This window comes from Petaurus breviceps, unplaced genomic scaffold (assembly GCF_028583685.1).
Source record: "Petaurus breviceps papuanus isolate PSGF00001 unplaced genomic scaffold, PetGlider_PUasm1.0 582, whole genome shotgun sequence".
NCBI lineage: Eukaryota > Metazoa > Chordata > Mammalia > Diprotodontia > Petauridae > Petaurus > Petaurus breviceps.
In genome coordinates, this window is record NW_027186390.1 from 5,246,475 (window position 1) to 5,261,734 (window position 15,260).

At 40.5% G+C, this 15,260-nt stretch overlaps 2 protein-coding genes across 4 annotated transcripts in view; one reads left to right on the top strand and one right to left on the bottom strand.

The window, feature by feature from the left end:
* Positions 1-1,129, bottom strand: part of RIOK1 (RIO kinase 1) — a 42,119-nt gene extending 40,990 nt beyond the window's left edge. The window contains exon 1 of the mRNA XM_069103528.1: positions 599-1,129. Coding sequence (XP_068959629.1) covers positions 599-666 — 68 coding nt within the window. The 5' untranslated portion in view covers positions 667-1,129. The remainder of the gene's footprint in view (positions 1-598) is intronic.
* A 133-nt stretch (positions 1,130-1,262) lies between these two features.
* CAGE1 (cancer antigen 1) overlaps positions 1,263-15,260 on the top strand; it is a 123,000-nt gene continuing 109,002 nt past the window's right edge. Inside the window, exons 1-2 of one of the 3 annotated variants that reach the window (XR_011171422.1) lie at positions 1,263-1,665; positions 6,065-6,226. Coding sequence is in view for 1 of the 3 variants with exons in the window: in XM_069103527.1 (XP_068959628.1) it covers positions 1,507-1,528 (22 nt within the window). In the remaining 2 variants the exon portion in view is untranslated. Of the gene's footprint in view, positions 1,666-6,064; positions 6,227-15,260 lie in introns of those variants that run through there. The other 2 variants (XR_011171421.1, XM_069103527.1) reach the window with 2 other exon arrangements.

A 15,260-nucleotide genomic window follows, 5' to 3' on the forward strand; every position in this document is an offset into this window, starting at 1 on the left:
GCAGCGTTGGTACTAAACTAGCTAATAATAAACAGAAAATTGCACGTAAGGACCATGCCAAAAAAAAGTGAAACAAGGCCAGAAGGCTCATGATGAAATACAGCCCCTACCTGCTGAGAGGGATGGATTTAGGGTGCAAACTGAGTGAATATACATGATATCCCAAAGTCTTTCTACAGTTTTAAAACTGCGCAAAGACTTTGGGGACACGCTGCAATTTTTGGACAAGCACAAGGCAGAAGCTGTTTTGCTTGACTATGCAAATTTCTTAATTTTTGTTGGGGGGTCTGGAATGGGTGAAAGATGGAACAAAGTGAAAAACATTTCTGCTCCTCGAAGAAACTTAAAATAAAAGTAAATCACTGAAACACTTGAAATGATGTGCTTTGATCACAAAGACACTACCTGACCCCAAACACTTAAAGAGGATGGATTTGCAGGACCCTGAGCTCTGCAAGAACTCAAAGCGGGACTGGGTGCCCAGACTGCATGCAGCTACTCACAACGGCAGAAGACAGGACGAGGAGTAGGAGACAGCACAGGGAGGTGGGGGCCGCCCCTCGGCCCAAGGCCCACGCACGCTGCACTGTCCTCTTACCTGTCAGAATCCGCATCATCGAACTGCCCCGGGACGGCCCGGCTCATGAGCTGCTCCCGGTAGTTCATAGCGGACGCAGGATGTGCTCGCCCACCGGACGTGGCTGGGGTGCGGACGGGACAGGAGGTTGCAGTGGCTCCGCGCTTCCCGGTTCCGAGGGTCGTCGCGCCACACCTCAGGGACACCACTCCCCGTGAACACAGAGGGCCCACGTGGTTTGACTCTTACACGCAGGCCCGGTCCTCCTCACGTAGAGCAGAACGGCTGGAACTCACGAAGTACGGTGAGCCGAAAGGGACAAACACAGTAAAGCCCCCAAAACGTCGCCATGGGTTGGCTAACGGCAGCGAAGATAAACGACAATTCTTTTACCTACGTCCAGCTCGGGTACGAGTCCCAGAAGATGGGAATTTAACTACTTAAGTCACCAAGGCAGGAACAAATAAAGTAGCACGTGTGGGATATCCCTAAATAGACAAGCCCGGCCGTTTGCTCCGCCCCCTTTCCGTGGTACAGCGGCAACCAATCCACGCCCATAGCTTCTGGAGACACGTGAAGAGAAAGGCGGGGGCTAGACGAACGCGTAAGAAGCGTTCTCTCTTCTGGGATTGGCTGAACGCGGTCAGGTGTCACAACGAGGGGATTTTCATTCTGCCCGGCTCCCAACTGCCTTCATTTCCCAAAGCCGTCTGCGGGGGTAAGAGGTTTCACATCTCTCTTCCCCCATACGGGAGGCCGTGCGGGAGGAAGGAAGCACTAGACCCGGGCTGCAGACCTAGGAACGCTCAATGGAGCCCGAAAGTGAGCACATGAGCGTTTTTAAAAACTGTTGGGGGGCTTTGGTGACCATCAAAAGAGAAATGTGAAAGAGCTTTGAAAGATGAAAAACAATACTCTTAAAGAAAGCGATGAATCTTCTAGTGTTTTCCTGTAAGTGCAGAGCTGCCTTTCTAACGCTACCTTAAGAAAAGAGCAGGAATGTATTTTCCCTCTCCGGAAAGGTGTGGGGTGCTACCGGTGCGGAGTGCGGCATATTACAAGTTATCCGACGTGGCCAGAGATGTTGGGTTTGTTTAGGTTTTTTTTAATTAACTGTACCTTGTTTGCTTCGAAGGACTGCTTGGATGATGGGGGAGAGTTAAGGGAGGGAAGAACTGCATTTTTTTTTAAACATTAAAAATGTTTAATGTAACATTTGGATTTTTAAAAGAAGGGCTTTGGAGTAAATGCAGGTGTTTAGCTGGAAAAAAAAATAGAAGGTGGGGGGAAGCTGAGTACTGTGTTACTGAAGCTCAGGAAATAAAAAGAGGAAACAAAATTGGGGGGGGGGGGGGGGGGAAGGGAAGTAAGCCTAACCCAGGCCCTATAGTTGTTTTTTTAAGGGTTTTGCTCAGGTTGTATGGGGTGGGGAGTGGGGAGGGAGGGGTGTTTGCTGCACTATGAAAGGCAAATGCTGAGGGTAACTAGACATTTGGATCCTCAAGCAAAATTGTTAGACTAGAACTAGAACACATTTAAAAAATCCAACAAGCTTTGAATGCCAAATTCACATTTATACAGGTTTAAGGGGTGCTGAGTGCTTCAGTATTTGCAGTCTAGTCTTGGGCCTTATCTCCTAATCAAAGCTGTTCTCTCCAAAGTTGCCAATGTTAATTTTGACGTTTTCTCACTGTCCACTCTTCTTGACCTGTCAGATGCATTTGAGTGTGTTGATCCTCTTATAGTCCTGTATATTCTGCCTTCATAGTTTTCATGTCACTGCTTCCTCCTGGTTCTCATCTGACCTATTCTTCATTTCCTTTTCTGGATTATCATCTATGTCCAGATTCTGAAAAGTGGATATACTCACAGCTGTGGTAATGTTTGTCCTTGACCTTTTTCTCTTTTGTTGCTTGGTAACATCAGCTCTCATGAGCTTCATCAGATCTCATCAGTTCCAATAGATTTAATTAAAATTACCATGCTGATGATTCTCAACTCTCGACCTATCTTGCCCAAATCTCTTTCGTGTTCTCCAATCTTGCATTTCCAACTGCCTTTCAGACATCTAAAATTGGATTCCATTTTAAACTCAGTATATCCAGAACTACTCATTTTCTTCTTTCTAAATCCTGCCCTCCTTGGTTGTTCAGTCATCCAACCCTGTGTAACCCCATTTGGAATTTCCTTGACAAAAGTATTGGAGTGTTTTTGCCATTTTTGCCATTTTCTTCTCCATCTCATTTACAGATGAGGAAACTGAGACAGAGGTAAGTGACTTGCCCAGGGTCATGAAGCATGTGTCTGAGGCTAGATTTGAACTCAGACTCATCTTCCTGATTCCAGACCCAGCACTCATATCTACTGTACCACTTAGCTACCCTCCCTCCTCCTACCTTCCCTATTACTATAGAGGGTAACACCTGTTCTCCAGTAATCACAAATCCCAAAGACTTAAGTCATAGCTTATTTTATCACAAAGGAAAGCAGAAACACAAATGCTTTAGAGTGCAGAATACTATAGAGTGCAAAGGAGGCCAACAATGCAGGTATGGGTATTTAAGGGTTATAGCAGAAAGGAGAGGTCTCATGGGAGGAGAAAAAGGCAATTCCCTCTTAAAGGAGAATAGCATGGGAAGGGAAAGGAAGCAGTAGGAAGAGGGAGCAGAAGAGTAGAACCTCAACCTCCCAGGTCTCCCCATGGAAGAAGGATATTCTGCCTATCTGAAAGGGTGTCAGCTGCATAATTTATCAGTCTGGGTTAGATTGGTTGGAGCTAGGTTTGTAGCTGACTCAGTTTCAAGGGCACACTGAGAATTTAACAAAGTCCAATTGCAAAAAATCAGTGTTACATTAGTTCAGGGGGGCTGCATTTCTGGAAAATAGGGCAACTCAAGAAAAACAAGGTCCCGGACCCCTTCACACAATCTAAGAGTCATCCTGGATTCCTCACTTTCACCCTCCATGTCCAAGTTGTTGCCAAGGCCTGTCAATTTTACCTTCACAATATATCTCAAATATGCCCCCCCTTCTCTCCTCTGACACTCCACCACTCTGGTACAGGTTCTCATCACCTCATACCTTGATTATTGCAATAGCCTGCTGGTGGGTCTGCCTGCCTCAAATGTCTCCCAGATCCAATCCATTCTCTGTTCAGCTACCAAAGTAAATTTCCTAAATGCAGGTCTGACCATGTCACCCAACCCCAACTTAGTAAACTCTAGTGCCTTCCTGTTACCTGTAGGAGCAAATACAAAATGTTCTTTTTGGCATTCAAAGCCCTTCATAACCTAGTTCCCTCCTGCCTTTCTAGTCTTACACCTTAATCTCAACCTTTGATCTTTGATGAAGCATTTATTCACCTCTCTGATCCAATGATGTTGGCCTCCTGGCTCCTACTTTCAACTCCAGGTATCTCTCTGGCTGTCTCCCATGCTTGGAACACTCTCCCTCCTCTGGTCCAACTCCTGACCTCCCTGATTTCCTTTAAGACCCAACTAAAATCACACTTACAGGAAGCCTTCCCCAACTCCTCTTAATTCCAGTGCTTCCCCTCTGTTAATTATTTCCTGTTTATCCTGTGTCACCTGAAAATAAATGACCAAAGAGCCACAGAGGTTACGCACCGTTAACTCTGAAAATGCCAAAGAATTCATGGAGGTTGTACATCAGCTATTGACTCTGCAAAATAAAACAAAAGTGCTCAGAAAGGCTATAAGCAAAAAGCCTTCTTTAATTCCTTTGGAGAAGGGAAACTAAGCATGCATGCCAGAGTCTCCTATAAGACTGAGGAGACCCAAGGCATTGAGGCTAAGCCTTGATACATAAAAGTTGTGGCTAGACAAAGAACCAGGCATTGAGTCAAGTTTGCCTAGTGGCAAAAGTCTATTCATAACAGGGCTTCATGACCTGAATGTGGTTCATGCATGTGTTTGTCTGAGCTTAGGGAATCACCTGGGGCTGGTTTGATCCAGTTCTGTGATTTACCTGCAACAGAATTCATCCAGAGCATGAGCACAAAGGATTCTTGTTATGCCAAACTCAGGACACAGATTGCTTGTTGGGCCTTAGCTTTAGAAACAAGGTTTCTCCTAATAGAAAGGAGAGGATCCTTGGCTCGGGGATCCTGATACTTATATATGGCTTGCTTTGCATATTTTTTTTATGTTGCCTCTTCCATTAGATTGCAAGTCCTTGACAAAGACAATTGCAATTATCTTTTTATTATAATTTATTTTTTATTAAATTATTTATTTTTAGTTTTCAACATTCACTTCCATAAGTTTTAAGTTTTCTCCCCCTCCTTCCCCAACAGCTGGCAATCTGATATGGGCTTTACATATACATTCCTATTAAACACATTTTCACATTAGTCTTTGTTGCATAGAAGAATTATAACTAATGGGGAAAACCATAAGAAAAAAAAAACAAAATAAAATAATCTGCTTCATTCTGCATTCTTACTTAATGGTTCTTTCTTTCCCTGGATATAACTGGTATTTTCTATCATGTCCTTTGGAATTGTTTAACATCCTTGCATTGCTGAGAAGGGCTAAGTATCAAAATCAGTCTTCGAATACTGTGGCTGTTACTGTATACAGTGTTCTCCTGGTTCTGCCTCCCTCACTCAGCTTCAGTTCATATAAGTCTTTCAAACAGGTTTCTCTGAAGTCTGCCTGTTCATCATCTCTCATAGCATACTAGTATTCCATTACATTCATATCCCACAACTTGTTTAACCATTCCCCAATTGATGGGCATCCCCTTGATTTCCAGTTCTTGGCCACCACAAAAAGAGCTGCTATAATATTTTTGTACATGTGGGTCCTTTTCACATTTTTATGATCTCTTTAGGAGATGGCCCTAGAAGTGGTATTGCTGGGTCAAAGGGTATGTGCATTTTTATAGCCCTTTGGGCATATTTCCAAATTGCTCTTCAGAATGGTTGGATCAGTTCACAACTCCACCAACAATGAATTAGTGTTACAACTTTACCACGTCTTCTCCAACACTTAACATGTTCCTGTTTTGCCACGTTAGCCAATCTGATAGGTGTGATGTAGTAACAGGGACTATCTTTTGCTTCTTTTCCTATCCCCAGTACATAGCAGTGTGTGGAATATAGTAGAGGCTTAATAAATGCTGTTTGATTGATTGACTACCAGATCCATAAATCAAGCTTGAGTTTTTCTCCTGAGGTCTAGTTTGTAATCACCAACTGCCTATTGGATATTTCCAAAGGAATGTCCTCTAAGTATCTTCATTGAGTCCAAAACAAAATTCATTATCTTTGTTCTTGAACTCTTGGATCCACTAAACTTGCCTGTTATACTTACTGCCATTCTTCTAGTCATACAAGTTTGTAATGTGGATATTATCCTCAACTTCTCATTCTGTTTCATTCCACATGTCAATTATTTGCCAAGTCTTACCATTTCTATCTCCGTGATATCTTTTGTATCCATCCCTTTCTTTCTTCTTACACAGACACCACATGCCTGAACCTTTGGAATGATGTCCTGATTGGTCTCCCTGCCTCAAGTCTCTCCCTAGGCCAGTCCATTTTTCATGGAACTTCCAAACTGATTTTTTTTTTTTAAAGTGAAGCTCTAAACATGTTGCTCTCCTCAATAAACTCCAAAAACTCTATTTGTTGTCTTTAGAATAAACTATAAAATTCTCTGCTTTTTAATACATTTCACAACTGTCTCCAACCTCTTTATATATATTTGAGGGGGGGCTTTCTGAAGGGGGGGGAAGTAGGGCAATTGGGGTTAAGTGACTTGCCCAAGATCACAGGTTAGTTTTGAGTTGTGTCTGAGGCCAGATTTGAACTCAGGTCCTCCTTACTCCAGGACTCGTGCTGTATTCACTGTGACACCTAGCCATCCCAGCTTCTTATATATTACTTCCCTTTCTGCCCATACAGCTAAACTGACCTTCTGTCCATCACACATGGTACTCCAGTTCCAGTCTCTCCACCAAGACATAACTCAAGCACCACCTTCTACACAAAACCTTTTCTGATTCCACTGCTCCACCAACCTACCTTATATTTAATCAACTTGTGTTTTATTCTGTACATGTTTGATATATTTGTATATTTTTTCTCCCCTGAGAAAACGTAAGCTTCTTGAAGATGGAAGTTGTTTCTTTCTTTATATCCCCAGTGCCTAGCATAGTGCTTAGCATGTTGTAGAAGCATAATAAATGTTTGCTGATTAATCTTATTTGATGAGAGTACTTCTACGAGGTGCTAGGATAGATAAAAAAGACTAAAAGAGATAAACTTCAGCCTCATGGAGCCCACCAACTAATAAACATCAATAAAACATTTAAATAACATCTACACAAATATCTAATAGGATATTACATGAGAATTAAATTAATGAATTAAGAGAAATGCCAAGCAAGTACTGTGGATGCTTAGGGGGGTGTAGAGGGAAAGTGAGAAAGCAGAGGTGGCTTGTTGAGTACCCTTTCTGGGTGTGGGGAGTAGCTTCATTGAAGGTTAGGACTGCAGGAAGTTAGTGTTTGGGGAGGTAGGAACAGACAGGAGCCAAGTTTGGCTGGAGTGCAGTAACCATAAAGTTGTGGTAAGATTGGAGAGAGAAAACAGTGCCAGACTGGGGAGCATTTTGAGTGCCAAGAGAGCAGACTATCTTGAAAACACAGGATTGCTTATAAAATACAAGCCACCACCAGCCCTGGAGTCAGGAGGACCTGAGTTCAAATGTGGCCTCAGACACTTAACACTAGCCATGTGACCTTGGGCGAGTCACTTAACGCCAATTGCCCTGCATTCCCCACTCCAGAAAAGCAAAAAAAAAACAAAGTCAACCCTGATACCAAATGACCAAAGAGCCACAGCAGCTCTGCTACTGCTGTTAACTCTAAAAAAAAAAAAAAAACCCCAAAGAGCTCACACAGTTTATCAATACCACTGTTAACTCTAAGAATAAAATAAAATAAAACCAAAGAGCCAACAATGTTTATAAGCAAAAAGCTTGTTTTATTCTGTTGGAAGAAAGAAACTAGACACATGCTCTAGGGCCTCATCTATTAGGAGACCAGCTTTAGTGTGGGCAAATCTCAGTACATGTACTAGTGGCTACTCAGTGAGCTTCATCCCTGACGGCAACAATGAGAAAAGTTTGACTTGTAGCAGGACTTCATAATTAGAACATGGGTTTTCCAGGTGCTTGTCTGAGCTCAGAGACCACCTGGTGCTGGTGTGAAACAACTCTGGGATTTTGCAGTGGCTGAGTTCATCCAGAGGGTGAGTACAAAGGATTAGTATTATGTAGCTTGCTTGCTGGGCTTTAGCTCTAGAAAGCAGGGTGTCTCCTAATAGTAAAAAGAGAGAGGCAGTCTTATCATGGGGATCCTGACATTCCCTTTTGGCCAAAGGGAGAGGGTCCAAAAGGACCCCTCCCATTCTGGCCAATAAAGGAGAGGCCAGTTGGGCCAGGATGAGATGTTGAGTTGAGGGATAGTAGTAGGCTTAGGTTAGTGAGTTTAGGGGTTAAGGTGGCAAATCCAACAATTTGTTAGCCCTTCTTAGCAATGATGGAATGGCATTTTTATCCCAGAAGTTTAGTTACTTGGTGGGATGGGGGGCGGGGGGGACCTGTTGGGGAAGTGTGTCCCAAGTAGGAGGGCCAAGAGCGTAGGGAGAGAAGATGCCAACATACATTTAAATCAGGGCTTTGGTGGGTGAACACATAACAAAAGGGAAGAGAAAAAACTAGGGTGGTATACTCAGCCCTTGTCTGAACTCTTGGGACAGCTGTCTCATCTGGATGTTGACTGCCTCTAGGTCCATACTAAACGAGCCTTGAGTTCCCCAGTGGTTCTCTCATCCAGTAAGGAGGAGGGGCTTTCTTCAGATGATCCAAGAGTCTGCACCCACAAGTTTGGCAGCTGTGGGAGTAGTCAGAAGGACCTGATAGGGTCCCTTAGAAACAATGATTGATTGATCAGATTGGAACCAGTTTTCAGATAAGACATGGGTTGATTGAGATGTACAGCTGTGAGAGAATTCCTTGTATCAACCTTTGGAGCTGAGAGGTTAGCATAACATAGGTCCTTGGTTAATGGTCTCTAAACAGCACATAGAGTTGATCCAGTTTCCCAGCCACTCAGGGCTAGGTTCAAACAGCACAATACAGTTTTCTGTCATTTCCCACAATTGAATAAAGTTTTTCACAAGACAAGTTGGACTAGACCCATAATAGAATAAGTACCAAGCTAGTTACAGGATTGAGTCACAAGATAGAGTCAGTGTGGTTCATTCAATTCTCACTATTAATCACTTGTCCCAATCCCCTCAATCTACTATAAGCTGAATCTACAAGGTTTTTCATAAATTTGTGATCATAATTACATTGTCAGGTTATAGATCAAAGTACTTCGAGAGCTCACAATGGACTACTTTTGAGGAGATTCACATGAAACAAAAGACCAAAGCATACGATAATTATCACCAATATTAACTACCATCAAATGTCCTTGTATCCTAGTGACCCCTTCTCAGTATCCATTTTGAGTCTCACATGTCTCATGTAGTTATACCGAGATATCTTAGACAATAGGTTTTATTCTCAGGATAGTGCTGAAGGGGGCTTTGCTTCTCTGGTTCCAAATTTAGCGGTTTCTAGATAATTCTGACATAATATATTTTAGGACAATCACATAAATTTGGTTCTCCAATTTTTAAACTTCAGAGAATTTTAATTTATATACCATTTGCTGTTTCTATCTTTACCTAAATCCTGTACTTGATATAAGAATCTTTTTTTTAATATATAATGGTCCAACCATAAAATGAACTCTTCTGCCTTCTAAAAATTATCAGATACTTAAAAATGGGAAAATAATTTCACTTTCTTTACTTTCTGCATGAATTTCTGTGTAAAATCTTCAGTTTTGAGAACTTATTACTAAAAGCATACTCAAAGCCTGAATTTCCATCATAGATAAATTTGGAAGCTAGCCATACACATTTATGTATAGTAGAGAAAACAATCTAATCCTGTTGCTTTCTCAAAATTTACTATTCCATTTATTTAGAAAACTTTTACATTACATCTTTGTCTAATCATTTCCCCCTTAGGAAGATATCATCCCTATATTATAATTTGACCAATTTTACAAAAACTATAAGATGTTCATACTTGTATCCTATAATACTAACAGAGATGTTCCAGTATCAATCTACTACTTAATAGATTTAGTATTGTACTTATAAAACTTATTGATTATAGAAATTTACTTTAAAAAAAAGGAAAAAGAGGGATATCATTATAACAATATCATCATAGAGGAAAAACTTCCTTAGCTCTGTTTGATTCCAGGCATGACCCATATTTGACAGTCAGTCATGTGATTATGGGGTGATAAAAGCAAGATTCAGGATTAATCAGGTGGGGAGATTTCCTTTTCAGAAAAGAAATAGCACAATGGGGAAATAAAGTCAGGAGGAGCCTAACTTAGGCCAGGCCAAACTTTGGAGAGTGGCAGTGGGTAATTTTTCCTTCTCTGATTTCTAAGCTCCTCCTGTCTTTTGAGCTCTGCTTCCTTGGAGGATTGAAACTCTGGTTGTTGCAACTGAACTATAGGCCCAAAACTTTTCCCAAGCACAGATATCCATGTTGAGCAGTTTCCAGACTGCAATACATGCAGTTTTCTACTAATGGCTTCATGACAATTCAGACAACCTTCCCTGATCCCAAGAATTTTTACCTTGAATAGTAAAATTTCATTAACCACAACTTAGACCTTGAATATCTTTCCTGATGTTTCCCTAACACTTAACATTTCATTCATCCTTTACTTACAAATTAAAATTACCTGTATTCTGGAGCTTCAGACAAACAGCAAATACTTGATAATTGATTCATCATTAATATGCTGAAACTACATCTTTAAACAACCCTGTACACTTTCATAATGGCCAAGAATTTTTCAAACAAAAGCTCACTATTATAATAAACATTATTATTAAGATTTTATAACAAAATATACCTTATTAAATAACAGTTTTCTAATATCTAATTTTTATCACATCCTTTTAAAACCCCAATTCATAATCTTAACAACATCCATGTTAGAAAGTTGTTTTGTCTAACAGCACCTCTGTTAACAGTGTCTCTCAAATTTCACAATAGAAGAGAATTTAGAAATACAATACTTTCACAAATGATATCATGTATTTAAAATATGAAACAAGTCTTCAGATGGCTTCAATTCAATTAATTGCCTTTCCAAATTATTGCATATAAAAATCATTAATCTTATCACCTTTGACATTTTAAACTCACTTTAGAGTTCAGTTATAGAGCAGTTACATTCAGTTCAATAATATAGTGCTTAGCATATGCTAGTCACTGTGTTACAATCATATTATTTCGATCCTCACAACCCCCTGGAAGGTGGGTAACCTTTTTATTTTTCTCTTTACAGATCAGGAAACTGGGACAGAGATAACTTGCTTAAGATTACACAGCTAAAAAATTTCTACAACAGGAACATAATTGAAGTTTCCCTACATTTTTCTAGCATTTTTTTTTCCGTACCTTTATTTGGGAACCTGATCTGAGATAACAAGGATTAATAAGGAGAGGAAAAGGGTTTCTGAACTGGGGGAGTCACAGGAGATCTTTGGTTTAAACAGTCTTTTCTCTTTTCGTGGTCAAGGCAGAGTTAACCAGAGTTTGATATAAAGTGCAAACCATTTACCTTTCTTTGTTTCCTCACTGTGGGATTACTTCTAAACTAACTGCCTTCCTTTATTACCCTATAATGATGAGGCTATCCATCTTAAGCTGGGGGTGGGGGGGAGAGGGAGGAGAAGAGGAGGGAATTACCTAAATGCCATTTTATTTTAAAAACATTAACCTTTAATTCTTATTTTTCCTTAAATTCTACAGAGTGGTACCCCAGACTTACTAGGATGTTTTGTGAGTTCCTGGAATTACCCAAAATCCCAGAAGCTCTCCTCTGTAATCTTAAAATGATTACTCCCCAAACTCCTTGATCTGCTAAAATGTTTTTAGTAATTCTGCAAACTTTGATTATCTAATTTTATTTCTGTAATTTCAACAAAGCCAAAGTTGAAATGACAGAAAGTGTTTTGCAGAGTTTTTTCTTTATCTCTTTTTTTCTCTCTTATAACCTAATCTTCCTTGAATAGCCTAAAGTTGACTTAGTCTTTACTTACTGGGACAATGGCTTCAAATATGAAAGTTCATCAATCCTTCCCAGCATTCTAAACTCTTTGGCTACAACCCTTAGCAGTTTTTCTGGTGGGCTGCACTTTAAATCTTTCAGGGTAATAGAATATCTGAACAACACAAACACAACACAAAGATTTTTCTACATTTTACAAAGACACAAACAAAATAAGACATATAGACCAAAAAGGTCAAAGTAAGGTGTAAGCAGCCACTAACTCTGCTAACCAGCCCTAAGTTGTGTTCTCAGGAGGGATTGAAGAGACCAGAGAAGAGGGAGAGAAATGACTTACAGTTTATTCTAAGAAGGAGGGGTGCATGCGATGTTTTGGGAGGAAGAAAGTTGGCTCCTTATATACTTTTAAGGAGAGCATGATTCAGGCATGAATTCCTCATGCATGGGGAATGTGAACAAATGGAGGGGGGGGGGGGGCCAAACCAGCCATGTCAGCTGCTGCTCATCAAGTGGGCGGTCATATGAGAGATGTCATTGTGAGCCGGCAACTGGACTGTGGCCCTCAGCACCTCCTCATCTCCCACAAGCACAGAGCGGCCTCTGAATCAAGAGGCCCCAAGGCAGTTCCTGATTTCCCCTGATACAAGAGATGCTTGGAACTCACATTGTCCTGTCCAGTAAGGAGGGAGTTTTGATGAGTTAACATATTCAGTGCTTTGAAAACCCAAAGGTACCTTAGGAATGTTGGCAGCTATAAAGTTATTGTTGCTGTTGTCATTCATGGTTATGAGAAATAGTATAAGTAGAGAGGAGATGAAATGTCTTTTGTGAGGAGCACTGTAATGCCAAGCAAAGGCAACTTCCCAAGTTCAAAATAGCAGCATAGCTGCTCTCCATTTTATTCAGTGACAAATTAAGAACAGAGAAAACCAAAATATAGCATAATTCAAAATACAGCATTCACCAAGTGTAATTCAATCAAATACTACTCCACCCCTGGACATTACATTCTTTTAATCAATCACAAAGTCCCTCTTCTAAATACTACTCCAACCCTAGGCAGTACATTCATTTAGTCAATCACAAAGCCCCTCTTCTCAAATGGAGATTAGTTTCTAATCATTAGTAAAGTACATTCATTTGTTCAATCACAGAGCACAAAAAAGTCAAAAGTTCCCCACCCTTGGATTACAATTGAATCTACCCCAGAGTTACAACAAGCTTAAGCACAGCATTTAATACCCAAAGAGAGGTCTTTTCTTCATCTTGACCCGAGGCAAGTTCTCAGCAATCTTTGTTCCTGGGGAGACAAAGCTTAGCAAGGCCACAAGATACATTGCTAGTGTCTTCATTAATTCATTCTCTGTCTGCAGAACAGTCCCAGGACCCCTGAAAACATTAGCAAAACCCTCTTCCAGGATTTCTGTAAACATACAACAAGAAAATCCTTCTTCAGGGCTTCTGAACCAACAGCCAGGTTCCAGAACCTCTGCAGCAACAGGACTGTCTTTCACCAGTGAACAAATCTGGCAAAATAACATCAAAACAGACAGACAAAGTACCAGCATAACAGCCATGTCTCCTCAGTCCTTGGCAGCTCTGGGTGGTAGCTCTCAAAAGTCCTGGGCAATTCAAACTGGCCCTCAGCAATCCTCTCAGTCTCTCTCTGCCTCCAAGATGCTGCTTCCAAAAAGTTCTTCTGCCTGTCTTTGCTTGTGTCTCTCTAAATTTACTCACCAGTTCCTCCCAGTTCAGCACTCTCTTTTCACATCAACAAGTCCATCCCACAAGTGGGATTCACAAGCTCTGGGTTTTAACACAATCAAACCAAGAACCAAGCCAATACAGGGGGATCTTTAAATTTCATTACTATTACAAGCACCAAGAGGGCCAATTTGGCTGAGCCATAAGGCATTCTATGTTATGTATAATAAGGCCAGCAAAGGAAAGTGGAGCCAGGATGTGAAGAGCTTTAAATACTAAACAAAGCAATTCATATTAGAGGGAATAGGCAGTAAGTGGAGTTTGTTTATTGAGATTGTGACAGTGTCAGATGTTTGTTTAAGGAATATCACTGGCAGCAGAGTGGAGGATGGGTTTGAAAGAAGGAAGGGACCCAAGGCACAAGAAAACTGTCAGGATGCAAGAGGTGATGAGGTGAGTGGAGGAGGGTAATGGTGTGAGTAAAGTAACCAGAACAAGACATGTAAAGGGCAAGTCAATGGATATGTGGGATTTGGTACCATAAGGAGTCAAGGGTGATGCTGAGGTTGCAAACCTGGGTGTGACTAGAAGGATGGTGATACCCTCAGTAGAAATAAGGAAGTTCATAAGAGGTGAAGGTTTGAGAGAAAAGGAGTTTTATTTTGAACATGGTGACTTTAAGATACGACAAATTTGAGAAGTTTGGTAGGGAGCTGTTGATATAGGAAAAGTAGCAGAAGAGAGTAGAATTGGATACATAGATTTGAGAGTCATTTGCATAGAGATGATAATTAATGCCCTCGGAGCTGGTGAAGTCATATGTATGCCATGTAAAGAGGAAAAAAGAAAAGGAGCAGGATTAAGCCTTCTGTTACACCCAGAGTTAGGGAATGAGAAGATAGATGATGATCAAGCAAAAGAGATTGAGAAGGGGTGGTCATACAGAGAGGAAAAGAATAAAGAGAAATCAAAGCCACAAAAACCCATGAAAAGGATGAGCTATAAACCAGTTAATATTGATTACTTTTATTTAAGTTTGACTGAAGTATTGTTTCCTTAGGAAGAGTTAAGCTAGAATAAGTATTCCCTTAAGCCTAAATTACTTACAGATCCAGTGAATAGATATTTTGATAAGATTTAATAGTAGATAAATTACAATAGGAAATATATCTTTATGGAAGTGAAATAAAATAATCATGGAATTAAGCTTAGATATTACAGGACTATTTACTAAAGGTCAAGTTACCTTTACAGACAGCTGGAGAATGGGGGTGGCCTTCTCAGCTCACCACAAATTCTTGTTAGTAATTTAGTTTTTTTCATTGAGCAACATAGAACCATAGCAGAAATTCTTAAGAGATCACTGTAAGAGTCTACTGGAAAAAATTCATGTAATGCTGGACATGAATTCCAAACTAAGGAAATATTGAATCTACCAATTATCTCACCCTAGAAACTCCCCATTAAGCTGACAGACCCAGCAGCCAAATATTGCAAATCTACCTACTTCTCTGTAGATTATATGGCAGGGCCTCATAAATATAGTTCCTTTTTTTCTGTTATAAAGATAAACTTTGTAAACCTGTCAAATTGTCACTAATTACTAACAGATTAGTTGATCTGATTTAATGACAACTTGCTTAACTTTGCTATTAAATCATTTTCACTGGAAAGTAATGTCTTAGGATTTTCTTTTTAGAAGAAAAAAAAGTTTAACATTCACAAAAGTGAAAGTATACAAGAGGAAAGGGTGATCAGCAGTGCCAGAGATCATTTGGGGGGGGGGGGG